This window comes from Chrysemys picta, chromosome 22 (assembly GCF_011386835.1).
Source record: "Chrysemys picta bellii isolate R12L10 chromosome 22, ASM1138683v2, whole genome shotgun sequence".
Taxonomy (NCBI): domain Eukaryota; kingdom Metazoa; phylum Chordata; order Testudines; family Emydidae; genus Chrysemys; species Chrysemys picta.
Window position 1 is genome coordinate 9,348,522 of NC_088812.1, and position 13,934 is coordinate 9,362,455.

The window sequence follows — 13,934 nt, forward strand, 5'->3', positions numbered from 1 at the left end:
CCACAGGGGTCTGTGTGTTGTCCTTGCTTCCAGGCGCCGCCCCCCGCAGCTTCCATTGTCCGGGAACTGGGAACTGTGGCCAATGGGAGCTTCGGGGGAGGTACCTGGAGGGACCCTGTGGCCTCCCTCCCTCCCCCAGGTTCCGGCCGCTTCCCGGTGCGCGCCGGGCCAGAGACGCTCTAGGTAAACTCGGCGGGGGTGCGGGGAGCTGCCGGGCCACATGTTTGAGACCCCTGAACTAAATCATTCCAGCCAAGGCTTTGTCAAGCCGGGCCCTAAAAACCTCTAAGGAAGGAGATTCCACCACCTCCCTAAGTAACCCATTCCAGTGCTGCACCACCCTCCTAATGAAATAGTGGTTCCTAATATCCAACCTAGACCTCTCTCATTGCAACTTGAGACAACTGCTTCTTGTTCTGCCACCACTGAGAACAGTCTAGATCCATCCTCTTTGGAACCCCCCTTCAGGTAGTTGAAGGCTGCTATCAAATCCCCCCTCACTCTTTTCCTAGCCCTGTTTTCTCAGGTCCCAGCCCCGTTTTCCGATAGCACTGCTGGCTCCCAGGAACATCTGCCCTAGCCCCCTGCCAGGGTCCCCATCCCAGTTCACAGAGTCCTGAACTCGATACCTCCCCATGAAACTCAATCCATGTTCCACTGCGGGTGTGAGCCCCAGGAGAGGTGGGGCAGTGTGACTGCTGCTGGGGAGCTGCGGCCAGCCAGCACCTGGGCTGCAGTGGGGTTTATCACAGGTCAGAGCAACTGAACCTATATTTCCCCCTCTGTGGTCCAGCAAGGGCGCCCACTCTGGGCTTCCCAGCCATCACCTCTCTTGGGCGGAGACCCACTTCTCTCTGCCTCCTGACTGGGGTTTTCCAGGCTGCACAGCTCCCTGTCCACACTGTGAGTTACCTTGCCCTGCATATATTCACAGAAGGGACCATTGTAATCATCCCATCTGATCCCTGCATGGCACAGGCCAGAGAACGTCACTGAAACAATTCCTGCTCCCAGTCCAGTAGTTGTGTTAGAACTAGAGCACTTCTCTCAGAAATACTTCCCATCTTGATTGTAAAACTGACAGTGATGGAGAAGCCACCCTTGGTAAATTGTTCCAGTGGATAATTACTCTCACTGTTAAAAAATTGCACCTTATTTCTAGTCTGAATTTGTCTAGCTCCAACTTCCAGCCTTTCGATCGTTTTATACCTTTCTCTGCTAGACAGAAGAGACCAGTATCAATTTTTTTGTTCCTCAGTAGGTACTTAAGAACTGCAATCAAGTCATTCTTTAACCTTCTTTTTGTTAAGCTAATTAAATTCGGCTCCTTTTGTCTATCACTATAAGGCATGTTTTCATAGAATCATAGAATATCAGGGTTGGAAGGGACCTCAAGAGGTCATCTAGTCCAACCCCCTGCTCAAAGCAGGACCAATTCCCAGCTAAATCATCCCAGCCAGGGCTTTGTCAAGCCGGGCCTTAAAAACCTCCAAGGAAGGAGACTCCACCACCTCCCTAGGTAACGCATTCCAGTGTTTCACCACCCTCCTAGTGAAATAGTTTTTCCTGATATCCAACCTGGACCTCCCCCACTGCAACTTGAGACCATTGCTCCTTGTTCTGTCATCTGCCACCACTGAGAACAGCCGAGCTCCATCCTCTTTGGAACCCCCCTTCAGGTAGTTGAAGGCTGCTATCAAATCCCCCCTCATTCTTCTCTTCTGGAGACTAAACAATCCCAGTTCCCGCAGCCTCTCCTCATAAGTCATGTGCTCCAGACCCCTAATCATTTTTGTTGCCCTCCGCTGGACTCTTTCCAATTTTTCCACATCCTTCTTGTAGTGTGGGGCCCAAAACTGGACACAGTAATCCAGATGAGGCCTCACCAATGTCGAATGATTAAAGGTTTTCCAAACCTTTAATCATTCGCGGGGCTCTTCCCTGATCCCTCTCCTGTGGCTCTTTGTATCTTTCCTCTGTATTGGAATAGCTTGTGTCTGGGCTGCCCTGACCCTGCTGGGCGATGGTGTGGGGCATTGGCATCAGCATTGGGCAGGGCCCAAGTTCTGTGAGGCTTCAGCATTGGGCAGGGGCAGGGTTGCCCATGCCCTATGGGGTGACAATTTAGGATGTCAGTGTTGGGCGGGGCTGGATCCTGGTTTGCCTATGTCCTGCGGGGTGATAATTTGGGGCGTTGGCATTGGACAAGGTGGGAGCCTCTGTTGCCCATGCCCTGCAGGGTAGGGATGGTACCTGGGTTGCCCATGCCCTGTGGGGCCATGGCTGGCTGACGATCGCTTTTTGTGCTACAGGCCCTGTGTTTGTGGAGTTCCCGATCGATGTGCTCTACCCATACTACTTGGTGGAGAAGGAGCTGGGCTTCAAAGAGACCCCTAGAGGGCTGCTGGGTGGAGTCATCAACTGGTGAGTACAGCCCTGTCCTGCCAAGGGCAGCGCTGAGCTGGGAGCTAACAACTGTCCCTCCACCTCGCCTGCAGGTACCTGGGCAACCACCTCAGAAACCTGTATGCAGGGGCCTGGGAGACAAGGGACTTTTCCCCCCTTCCTGTGCAGGTGCCACAGGCCACAGCAGAGCAGGTGAGAGCCCCTGGGGCCTGGTGCTCCCTCCCTTCAGGGAGCCCATCTCCTCCCCGCCCGACTGGGAGCTTCCCCCCCAGAGCTCCTCATTAGCACACTGCCCTCCCCCGCACAACAAGCCTGTCCTCTGTTGGACCCTGCCCTGAGAAGGAGAAGAGAGGCGAGGAGGAGCATTGCTGCGCTGTGGCAGGGCAGGGGGTCCCTGGGGTCCTTGTCACTTTACAACCTTTTGGTGCCAGCCCCTTCTGCCAGCCCTTCACCTCTCTCTGCCTGCCACCTCCCGTGGTGCTGGCGCTATCTGTCCTCAGAGCTGGGCACAGCCTCTTTCCTGTCCTCCCCTGCCTCACCCCTCTGTGGTTCCTGCTAGATCCCCACTTGTAGCTTCCCTGCCAGTTCCTTCCTCATCCTTATGCCACTGGTTAAACTCTGCCCAGGAGCACCTCCAGGGGCCATGTGACAGCTGCTCAGCCACTGGCATTGACCCCGCTGACCACCCGGCCCCGCCCAACCCTGCCAGGTTCCGCCCAGCTGCTACATTGACCCCAATAACTCCTGGTCTGGCCAGGGTGCGCCCAACAACTGCACTGACCCCAGTGACTGCTGGCCCTGCCAGGCTCTGCCTAACCTTTGCACTGACCCCTGGCCTTGCCAGGCTCTGATGGTGCTTCCCATTTGCGTGCAGGTGCAGCAGTGTGTGGAACTGGTCAGCCGTGCCAAGAAGCCTGTTATGCTCCTGGGCAGCCAGGTGACCCTGCCCCCGACGCCTGTGGAGAAGCTCAGGTGAAGAGTCAGCTCCATTCAGAGTCCTCTCTCTGCCCTGCCCCCGGTTCTGTGGGGGCGGGGGGCGCTGCTGGCCAGCCCTCGGGGCTTTTACCCAGCTTTTTCAGCTCTGCCCATCTGCAGGCTGGTGGCTGTGGCTTCCCGCAGTGGCCACGTGCACACAGAGTGAGAGCCACTGTCTGTCCTGGCCTGACCGAAAGAGACCCAAGGCTGTCAGACCGGACAGAGGGACATCAGCAGAGCTGGAATAGTAGGGAGCTGCAGGTTGGGATTGAGGGGCACCAGCAGAGCCGGATGGCACAGGGTCTGCACGGCAAGGCTAAGGCTCACTGGCAGAGCCATCTTTGGCACCTGGTTCCTCTGGTTTCAAGGGGCTGTCCTTTAATTAACCAAAAATGTGTCTTCCCCTCCAAGAAACAAGCACGTGGCGTGTCCGCCTGCCACGCGTGCTCCCCGCACTCTCACACGTTCGTGTTCTCTCACACACACACAATACCTTGCTCATTGGCTGTCATGCACCCTCCTCATGCACTGATGCACCCTGCCATGCATGCCCTCCACTGCCATGCATTCCCTCCTCAGGCGCGCTGCTGCACCCTGCCGCGCACGCCCGCCTCTCACGCACTTCCACTTGCTCAGCTGTCTGAGTGCACACGCAGATGGGGGCTGCGCTGGTAGCGCCCATGTTCATAGTAGTGTGAAGTATCCCTTTGCCATGAGGTGACTCAGCTGCTGAGAGCTAACCCTTCCCTGTGCCCTGCAGGGAAGCCCTGGAGGCCCTCGGCATCCCTTGCTTCCTGGGTGGGATGGCCCGGGGCATGCTGGGAAGGAACAGCCCACTACATATCCGCCAAAACCGCCGAGAGGTGCTGAAGGAGGCTGACCTGGTCATTCTGGCAGGTCTGTGGAAGGCAGCATGGGAACTGGCCTGGAGGGTGTCGCACCTTGGGGCCACTGGACTTGGGAGTGACAGGGAGCTGGGATGGCACGTCAGTGGAGTGGGTTGTGGGGCAGGGCTGGGGGTTAGAGATGGGGTGTTGTGGGGCTGAGGGTTATCAGTGGCATGGGGTAATGCTCAACAGGGGCTGCGGAGTTGTGGGGTGGAGGAGCCTTTTGTGGAGGTGTGGTGGGGCTGGGCAGTGGCAGTTGGGGGGGTAATGCTTGGGGTTGTGGGGTTGGGCAGTGGCGGGGAGATAATGCTCAAGGGGTTATGGGGCTGTGGGGTGGGGGAGCTTGATGGGTGTGTTGTGGCTCGGCAGTAGTGGGGGGTGGGTAATGCTTGAGGGGTTGTGGGGTGGGGGAGCCTGATGTTGGGTGTGGTAGTGCTGAGCAGTGGCGTTGTGTGGGGGGAGGGCCTCATGTGGGGGTTTGGAGGGGTTGGGCAATGGGGGGGTAATGCTGGGAAGTTGTGCGGAGGGGGTGGGATGGGGGAGCCTCATGTTGGGGTCTGGTGAGGCTGGGCAGTGGCAGTTGGGGTGGCAAATACTGGGGGGTTATGGGGTGGGGGAACCTGATGTTGGGTGTAGTGGGGCTGGGCAGTGGCAGTGGGGGGGTAATGCTGGGGGGTTATGGGGTGGGGTGCACGAGCCTGATGTTGGGTGTGATGGGATGGGCAATGGGAGGGGTTATGCTCGAGGCATTATGGGGCTCGGGGGGGGTGGGAGGGGAGCTTCCGGGGTGGGGGAGCCGACCTAATCCTCATCCCCGTGTTGCCCCCGGCAGGCACAGTGTGTGATTTCCGTTTGTCCTACGGCCGCGTGCTGAGCCGGCGCAGTACAGTCATTGCCATCAACCGGGACCGTGCCCTGATGCTGCGCAATTCGGACGTCTTCTGGAAGCCCCGCGTGGCCATCCAAGGTGAGGGGCAGGCGGGCGCTCGGCGCTCTGCCTCAGAATCCGCTCCCATTCTGCCGCTGCTGGCCTTCCCCTGCTCCTGCCCACGCCATGTCTCAGCGAGTGCCTAGACTGCTGCCCAGGCTCGGGGAGCAGCCTGCCCCCCTCCTGCTGAGAGCAGAACAGGCACAGGAGATGGAATGACAGAATCACCACTAGAGCTGACGGGAACAGACCCCGCTGAGTAAGTGGTTCATATGGCAGCAGACCCACGCTGGAAGGTAGGTGCGTGCTTCAGCCACACCCTGCCCCACTCCTCCCAGCACCCACCTGTCTGCTGAGCCTGCCCACCATGCTGTTGGCAATAGAATCATAGATTTTAAGGTCAGAAGGGACCATTATGATCATCTAGTCCAGGGGTCGGCAACCTTTCAGAAGTGGCGTGCCGAGTCTTCATTTATTCACTCTCATTTAAGGTTTCGCGTGCCAGTAATACAGTTTAAAGTTTTTAGAAGGTCTCTTTCTATAAGTCTATAATATATAACTAAACTATTGTTGTATGTCAAGTAAATAAGGTTTTTAAAATGTTTAAGAAGCTTCATTTAAAATTAAATTAAAATGCAGAGGCCCCCGGACCGGTGGTCAGGACCTGGGCAGTATGAGTGCTACCGAAAATCAGGTCGCGTGCCACCTTTGGCACGCGTGCCATAGGTTGCCTACCCCTGAGCTAGTCTGACCTCCTGCACAATGCAGGCCACAGAATCTCACCCACCCACTCCTGTATCAAACCTGTGTCTGAGCCCATTGAAGTCCTCAAATCATGGTTTAAAGACTTCAAGATGCAGAGAATCTTCCAGCAAGTGACCTGTGCCCCACGCTGCAGAGGAAGGCAAAAAAAAACCCAGGACTTCTGCCAATCTGCCCTGGAAGAAAATTCCTTCCCGATCCCAAATATGGCGATCAGCTAAACCCTGAGCATGTGGGCAAGACTCACCAGCCAGACACGCAGGAAAAAATTCTCTGTAGTAACTCAGATCCCACCCCATCTAACATCTCATCACAGGCCATTGGGCATATTTACCGCTAATAGTCAAAGGTGAATTAATTGCCAAAATTAGGCTATCCCATCATACCATCTCCTCCATAAACTTGTCAAGCTTAGTCTTGAAGCCAGATATGTCTTTTGCCCCCACTGCTCCCCTTGGAAAGTTGTTCCAGAACTTCACTCCTCTGATGGTTAGAAACCTTCGTCTAATTTCAAGTCTAAACTCCCTGATGGCCAGTTTATATCCATTTGTTCTTGTGTCCACATTGGTACTGAGCTTAAATAATTCCTCTCCCTCCCTGGTGTTTATTCCTCTGATATATTTATAGAAAGCAATATATCTCCCCTCAGCCTTCTTTTGGTTAGGCTAAACAAGCCAAGCTCTTTGAGTCTCCTTTCATATGTCAGGTTTTCTATTCCTCGAATCATCCTAGTAGCCTTCTCTGAACCTGTTCCAGTTTGATTTCATCCTTCTTAAACATGGGAGACCAGAACTGCACACAATATTCCAGATGAGGTGTCACCAGTGCCTTGTATAACGGTACTCACACCTCCTTATCTTTACTGGAAATACCTCACTTGATGCATCCCAAGACCGCATTTTTTCACAGCCATATCACGTTGGCTGGGGCACGTAACCAAGCTCTTCAGCTGTGCCTCCACAGGCTGGCTCTGCTCCGATACTGGTGCTGCTCGGGGCCCATGGGACCAGCTCCTGCTCAGGTTGGCCTGTCAGGTTGGCCAAAATCTCATGCTGCCCACTCTCTCCGCAGGAGATGCTGGCTCCTTCCTCCTGAGCCTTTCCCAAGGCCTCAAAAGTTACTCACCACCTCAGGACTGGGCAGCAAGTCTGAAAGATGGCGACCAAAGGAAGGAGAAAGCAAACCGGTAGGTGTAGAGCTGATAGGGTGGCATTGTCCCCAGAGTGCCACCCCAGGAGGGGCCATAGCTCAGCCCTGTGCCGGGCAGCAGGGGGCAGTGTCGCCCAGGGAGGGGCCGTAGGGCTCAGGCCTGTGCCGGGCAGCAGGGGGCAGTGTCGCCCAGGGAGGGGCCGTCGGGCTCAGGCCTGTGCCGGGCAGCAGGGGGCAGTGTCACCCAGGGAGGGGCCGTCGGGCTCAGGCCTGTGCCGGGCAGCAGGGGGCAGTGTCGCCCAGGGAGGGGCTGTAGGGCTCAGGCCTGTGCCGGGCAGCAGGGGGCAGTGTCGCCCAGGGAGGGGCCGTCGGGCTCAGGCCTGTGCCGGGCAGCAGGGGGCAGTGTCACCCAGGGAGGGGCCGTCGGGCTCAGGCCTGTGCCGGGCAGCAGGGGGCAGTGTCGCCCAGGGAGGGGCCATAGGGCTCAGGCCTGTGCCGGGCAGCAGGGGGCAGTGTCGCCCAGGGAGGGGCTGTAGGGCTCAGCCCTGTGCCAGCAGCAGGGGGCAGTGTCGCCCAGGGAGGGGCTGTAGGGCTCAGGCCTGTGCCGGGCAGCAGGGGGCAGTGTCGCCCAGGGAGGGGCCGTCGGGCTCAGGCCTGTGCCGGGCAGCAGGGGGCAGTGTCACCCAGGGAGGGGCCGTCGGGCTCAGGCCTGTGCCGGGCAGCAGGGGGCAGTGTCGCCCAGGGAGGGGCCATAGGGCTCAGGCCTGTGCCAGCAGCAGGGGGCAGTGTCGCCCAGGGAGGGGCCGTCGGGCTCAGCCCTGTGCCAGCAGCAGGGGGCAGTGTCGCCCAGGGAGGGGCTGTAGGGCTCAGGCCTGTGCCAGGCAGCAGGGGGCAGTGTCACCCAGGGAGGGGCCATAGGGCTCAGCCCTGTACCAGGCAGTAGGAGACAGTGTCGCCGAGAGAAGGGCTGTAGGGCTGAGCCCTGTACTGGCCGGCAGGGGGCAGTGTTGCCCAGGGAGGGGCCGTCGGGCTCAGGCCTGTGCCGGGCAGCAGGGGGCAGTGTCACCCAGGGAGGGGCCGTCGGGCTCAGGCCTGTGCCGGGCAGCAGGGGGCAGTGTCGCCCAGGGAGGGGCTGTAGGGCTCAGGCCTGTGCCGGGCAGCAGGGGGCAGTGTCGCCCAGGGAGGGGCCGTCGGGCTCAGGCCTGTGCCGGGCAGCAGGGGGCAGTGTCACCCAGGGAGGGGCCGTCGGGCTCAGGCCTGTGCCGGGCAGCAGGGGGCAGTGTCGCCCAGGGAGGGGCCATAGGGCTCAGGCCTGTGCCGGGCAGCAGGGGGCAGTGTCGCCCAGGGAGGGGCTGTAGGGCTCAGCCCTGTGCCAGCAGCAGGGGGCAGTGTCGCCCAGGGAGGGGCTGTAGGGCTCAGGCCTGTGCCGGGCAGCAGGGGGCAGTGTCGCCCAGGGAGGGGCCGTCGGGCTCAGGCCTGTGCCGGGCAGCAGGGGGCAGTGTCACCCAGGGAGGGGCCGTCGGGCTCAGGCCTGTGCCGGGCAGCAGGGGGCAGTGTCGCCCAGGGAGGGGCCATAGGGCTCAGGCCTGTGCCAGCAGCAGGGGGCAGTGTCGCCCAGGGAGGGGCCGTCGGGCTCAGCCCTGTGCCAGCAGCAGGGGGCAGTGTCGCCCAGGGAGGGGCTGTAGGGCTCAGGCCTGTGCCAGGCAGCAGGGGGCAGTGTCACCCAGGGAGGGGCCATAGGGCTCAGCCCTGTACCAGGCAGTAGGAGACAGTGTCGCCGAGAGAAGGGCTGTAGGGCTGAGCCCTGTACTGGCCGGCAGGGGGCAGTGTTGCCCAGGGAGGGGCCGTAGGGCTCAGGGCTGTGCCAGGCAGCAGGGGGCAGTGTTGCCCAGGGAGGGGCTGTAGGGCTCGGGCCTGTGCCGGGCAGCAGAAGTGTGGTGAATGGGTTTATCTGGGAGCTGAACCTTTGTGTACTCCCAGAGCTTGGGCACTCCCAGGTGCTCGCTGTCCTGGTCATGCTGTGAGGGGCTGGCCGGGCTCCTGGGCGTGCCAGTGACTGCCCTTCTGTGTGCACAGAGAGAAGTCAGAAGAGCCCATGGAGCAGCACCTGAACCCACTCAAGCTCCTACACCACATGGACAACTTGCTGCCCGAGAACAGCCTGCTGGTGTTAGACGGGGGCGACTTCGTGGGGAGCGCTGCCTACATCGTGCGGCCCTGGGGGCCCCTGCTCTGGCTGGACCCGGGTAATGGGGGTCTCTGGAGCTGGCACTGCTCACCATCTGTCATGGGGGCTGACGGTGGCAGATCCCTTGCAAGGCTTCTGCAGTGCAGCTGAGCCAAGGGCCCCACTCCCACAGCTCTGAGCTGGGGCTGGTAGTCTCCTGCCCCATGGATGTGGGACCTATGCCCCTGGCAGCCTGCTGCCCTGGGCCAAGAAGGACAATGCCTGAGGGGGCAGTTGGGCAGCCTCACTGGAGGGCAAGCCTGAGGCTGCCCTGAGCTGACCCCGTTTTTCCCCGCTGGTCACGGTAGCCCATGGGAGCAGGTGAGGAGACGCTGAGCCACTCAGCAGCCCCTCTGCTCAGTGAGGGCTGGGTTCAGGAAGGAACAGGGGTTGGTTTCATCCCCTGCTTTCCCTGGCATGCCTGGGCGGGGTCAGGCATCCCCTCCGCATTGTCCTCTCTCCCCAGGAGCTTTTGGGACACTGGGTGTCGGAGGAGGATTTGCTCTCGGCGCCAAACTCTGCCGGCCGGATTCTGAGGTCAGTAACCAGCCAGCCAGAGGAGGGCTCTAATGGGGTGCCCCCATGGCCTGCCGGGGGGGCTCTAACAAGTGCCATGGGCAGGGCAAGTGCCCCCCTCACCCTGATGGGGGCTTTAACCAGGCTTGCCATGGGGGCAGGGTATCCCAAGGCTCTGGTGAGGGTCTCTGGTATAGGGGATGCCACATTCCCAGGCTTTCTGGTCTGTCTCCTGAATCCTCCGTTGGCTCTCCTGGCCCCAGGCTCCCAGCTTCCCTCCTGCTTTCCTCACTTTGCCTGCTTACTTCCAGAGGCCTCTCTCTGAGCCGCTGGGGCCCCCGACACTGCCTGCCTTCCCACACTAACACCCAGCCCTTTGGGAGGCAGGCGCCAGCACTCACACCTTCTGCGCCAGTTAATGTGGGGGGAAGTGTTCACCCCTCCAAGGGCTCTGCCAGGGGAACCTCACTTCCCTCCCCCACCCTCAGGTCTGGATCCTCTACGGAGACGGCTCCCTCGGCTACAGCATCATGGAGTTTGACACCTTCGTCCGTCACAAGGTAACCTCCCCCTGACCCCGTGCCAATGGGGACCCTGGGGGGCTGGGCTCAGCTACCCCGCGCCAATGGGGTCCCTGCTTGCAATGATCTCTGGGAGCCAGGCCCCGCTACCCCGTGCCATGGAGTCCCTGCTTGCAGCAACCCCTGGGGGCCAGGCCCAGCTACCCGCACCAATGGGGTCGCTGCAGGCAGGGACCCCTTGGGGACCAGGCCCAGCTACCCCACATTGCCCCAAATTCACACACAAAGTGAGGACTAAAGGGGCCCTGCACATGTGGGAGTGGCCACAGCCCTGGAGACACTGCAAATGGTTTTGGGGTCCTGTAGTTAGTCCAGGCAGCACCTGTGACCAGGCCCCTTCACAGCCTCCCCTTCATTGCAGTTCCTTTTCCAAGGCAACAGGAGCTGGCATGGACTCAATGTAGTGGGAGGGGGCAGGGCAGGGCCCTAGGGCAGAGAGGACAGGGTACTGAGGGTGGAGGGGGTGGGGCACGGGACCTCGCCCCTCCCTTCTGGTGCCTGGGGAGCAGCACTTTCCTTGCTTTTTCAGACGCCCGTCATCGCGCTGGTGGGGAACGACGCCTGCTGGAGTCAGATCTCCCGTGAGCAGGTCCCCTTGCTGGGCAGCAACGTGGCCTGCGGCCTGGCCTATGTGGGTGAGTCTTGGTGCCCATTAGCCGGCTGCCCTGGGGACATTACTCCAAGACGCTGCGCAGTGATGGCAGCAGCATGCCTCCGGATCGTGCTGCCATTGTGTGCTGCTTCCTGCAGGCCACTCCCATCGAGGGACGGAAAGCGGGATGTTCCCAAAATTGGTGCAAGTCCCATCACACCTCTGGGTTCATAGCCCAGCACTGATGCCTGCTCTGCCCATCCAAGCAGGGCTCCCCGGGGGAAGGGAACTTTGAACGGCCCCTTCCTTCTGCGGTTGGTCCCCACGAGCTGGGGGATTCCCTCCCAGCCTTCCCTGCCAGTGTTCTCCACTGCATTCCTGGAAGTTGCAGACCCCAGCATGCCTTCCATCCCTCCCTTCTGCCTGCCACTCACATCTGGTGTGCCATTGTCGCCACCCTCCTGGAACCAGCTCTGCCTACTTAGTGGCCTATGTGGGCTGTCACTGCCGTGCCCAGGCCCCGCTGCAGCAGCTTTGCTAACAGCCGGTCTCCTCCCTGCGCAGATTACCACCTGGTGGCAGAAGGCTTGGGAGGGAAAGGTTTCCTACTCAGCCGCCAGGACGAGGCCTGCATGGACAACATCATCCAGGCGGCGCAGGAGGCCTGCAGGGAGGGACACCCCACCCTGATCAACGCCCTGATCGGCAGAACCAGCTTCCGGGAGGGCTCCATCTCCGTGTAGGGCTGGGACCAGGCCCGGCAGTGCTCCCTGCCCACACCAGGGTGCAGCAGCCTGCCTTGGGCCCCCTACAGACACCTGCACAGTACTCCCTTCGGCGTTTAGTTGATCATCCTCCTCGTTCTGGCCCCAGAGCTGCTGCAGACTGACACAGCCACGCCTACCAGGGACTGGGGTCCTAACCCAAGCCCCTCAACAGGTAACCAGTGCCAGGACACTGGCCAGTAGGGATCAACCTGAAGAGAGCCTCAGGGCAGCAGGGACAAGGAAGCTTCTCTCAGTTCAGCACTGGGCAGGTGCCTACTTCTGTGGGAGATGGGCATTGTGCTTTGGCAAGCTCCTGCCAGTAGTGAGAGCAGCTGCAGGGATCTGGTTCTGGTGACAGCAGGGGGGTCTTGCTTTCCAACTGGGCAGCTTAGGGATGGGCACTGGGGCTGGATTTCTGAGGGGCTTGGCACTGAGGGGTGGGGGTGGGGGGGCTTGTTGCCCAGCTCTGCAAGCCAGGGCCGTTGGCTGATGACTCTCTCTGGGGCAGGAGCCTGGCCTAGGCCTAATCTTTGGATGAAGTGGAGCTGCTGGGCCCTGCTGAGAGCCTTGGTTGAGGGAAAGCTGGCAGGAGTCACTCCAGATCCACCAGGGCTGTGATTCCCCCAACGCCCTACGATGCGCTACCAGGGCAGCTCCCTGGCTGACCAGCCTGAGTAGCTTTGGGCAAGGCCTGTCACCGCCATGCTCTCCAGTCCCATAGCCAGCACCAGGAGCTGCCATTGCACCGCCACTTCCCTGCTGGGCTCCAGTCGCTGCCACACCTAGGAGCCTAGGGAGGGCCTGCATGTTCAAAGGGCACAGGCAGGGCCATGCGTGCTGCTGCTCCCAGCCCCAGGTGCCAAGCTCTCCATTGCCGTAGTGTGAGGTGGCGTGGTCATGCAGGGGGGGTGGTCCGCGGTTAATGGGGATGTTAACAGAGCGGTTCCCTCTCTCTCTCTCCAAGCACATGCACTCCACCCACAGGGTTTCCCCCAACAATAAAGAGAATGATGGCACCAGGCCAAGTGTGGCTCTATAGCTGCTCTGTGGGAAGGGCACCATCTAATGGTTAACATGGTGGTTTGACAGGATTGGTGGCCTAGAGCAGGGGTGGGCAAACTTTTGGGCCTGAGGGCCTCATCGGGGTTCCGAAACTGTATGGAGTGCTGGGTGCAGAATATTAAATTGCTCCCCGTAGGAATTTGCTACTTACGGTGTACTACTTACAGCTGCCACTTCTGGTGCTCTAAGCGGCATGGTAAGGGGGTGAGGAGTGGGGGGGCTGGATAAGGGGCAGGAAGTCCCAGGGAGCAGTTGGGGACAGGGAACAGGGGCAGTTGGATCGGTGTGGGAGTCCCGGGGGGGCCTGTCAGGGGGCGGGGGTGTGAATAGGGGTCGGGGCAGTCAGGGGACAGGGAGCGTGGGGGGTTGGATAGGAGGTGGGGTCCCGGGGTGGCGGTTAGGGAGCGGGAAGTGGGAGGGAGTGGATAGGGGCAGGGGCCAGGCTGTCTGTGGAGATATAGCGTTCCCTACCGGCGTGTAGTGTATTAAATTGCTCTCTGCAGGAATGTGCTACTTACAGTGTACTACTTCCTGCTGCAAGTCCTGGTGCTCCGTAAGTAGCACATTCCTACGGGGAGCAATTTAATACACTACACCCGGTGGCTCACACAGCTGTGCAGGCTGGCAGGAGCTCACAGCCCCGCCACCCAGAGCGCTGGCGGCACGGCAAGCTGAGGCTGTGGGGGAGAGGGGACAGCAGGGGACAGACCGGGGGCTAGCCTTCCCAGCTGGGAGCTCAAGGGCCAGGTAGGATAGTCCCGCAAGCCAGATGTGGCCCGCTGGCTGTAGTTTGCCCACCTCTAGTCTAGAGGATAAAGGGGAAGCTGTCGATGTGATGTGTCTTGATTTTAGTCAGTCTTTTGACACTGTCCCACAGGACAGTCTCATACAAAAACGGGAAATGTCATGTAGCTGAACTTACTGTAAGTTGGGTGCACAACTGACTGAAAGACAGTACCTCAAAGAGTAGTCATCAATGGTTTGCTGTTAAACTGGGAGGGCATCGTTCGTGGGATCCTGCAGGGTCAGTCCTGGGGGTGATACTATCAGTATTTGACTTGGATAATCGAGAGGAGAGCAGG

General features: G+C 60.0%; 1 protein-coding gene across 1 annotated transcript in view; it reads left to right on the forward strand.

The window, feature by feature from the left end:
• ILVBL (ilvB acetolactate synthase like) overlaps positions 1-12,810 on the forward strand; it is a 33,273-nt gene extending 20,463 nt beyond the window's left edge. The window contains exons 6-16 of the mRNA XM_005279382.4: positions 2,313-2,424; positions 2,499-2,598; positions 3,281-3,378; positions 4,142-4,278; positions 5,101-5,235; positions 7,030-7,144; positions 9,184-9,353; positions 9,801-9,871; positions 10,339-10,410; positions 10,961-11,066; positions 11,588-12,810. Of these exons, the coding sequence (XP_005279439.1) occupies positions 2,313-2,424; positions 2,499-2,598; positions 3,281-3,378; positions 4,142-4,278; positions 5,101-5,235; positions 7,030-7,144; positions 9,184-9,353; positions 9,801-9,871; positions 10,339-10,410; positions 10,961-11,066; positions 11,588-11,766 (1,295 nt within the window). The 3' untranslated portion in view covers positions 11,767-12,810. The remainder of the gene's footprint in view (positions 1-2,312; positions 2,425-2,498; positions 2,599-3,280; positions 3,379-4,141; positions 4,279-5,100; positions 5,236-7,029; positions 7,145-9,183; positions 9,354-9,800; positions 9,872-10,338; positions 10,411-10,960; positions 11,067-11,587) is intronic.
• Positions 12,811-13,934: the final 1,124 nt, after the last annotated feature.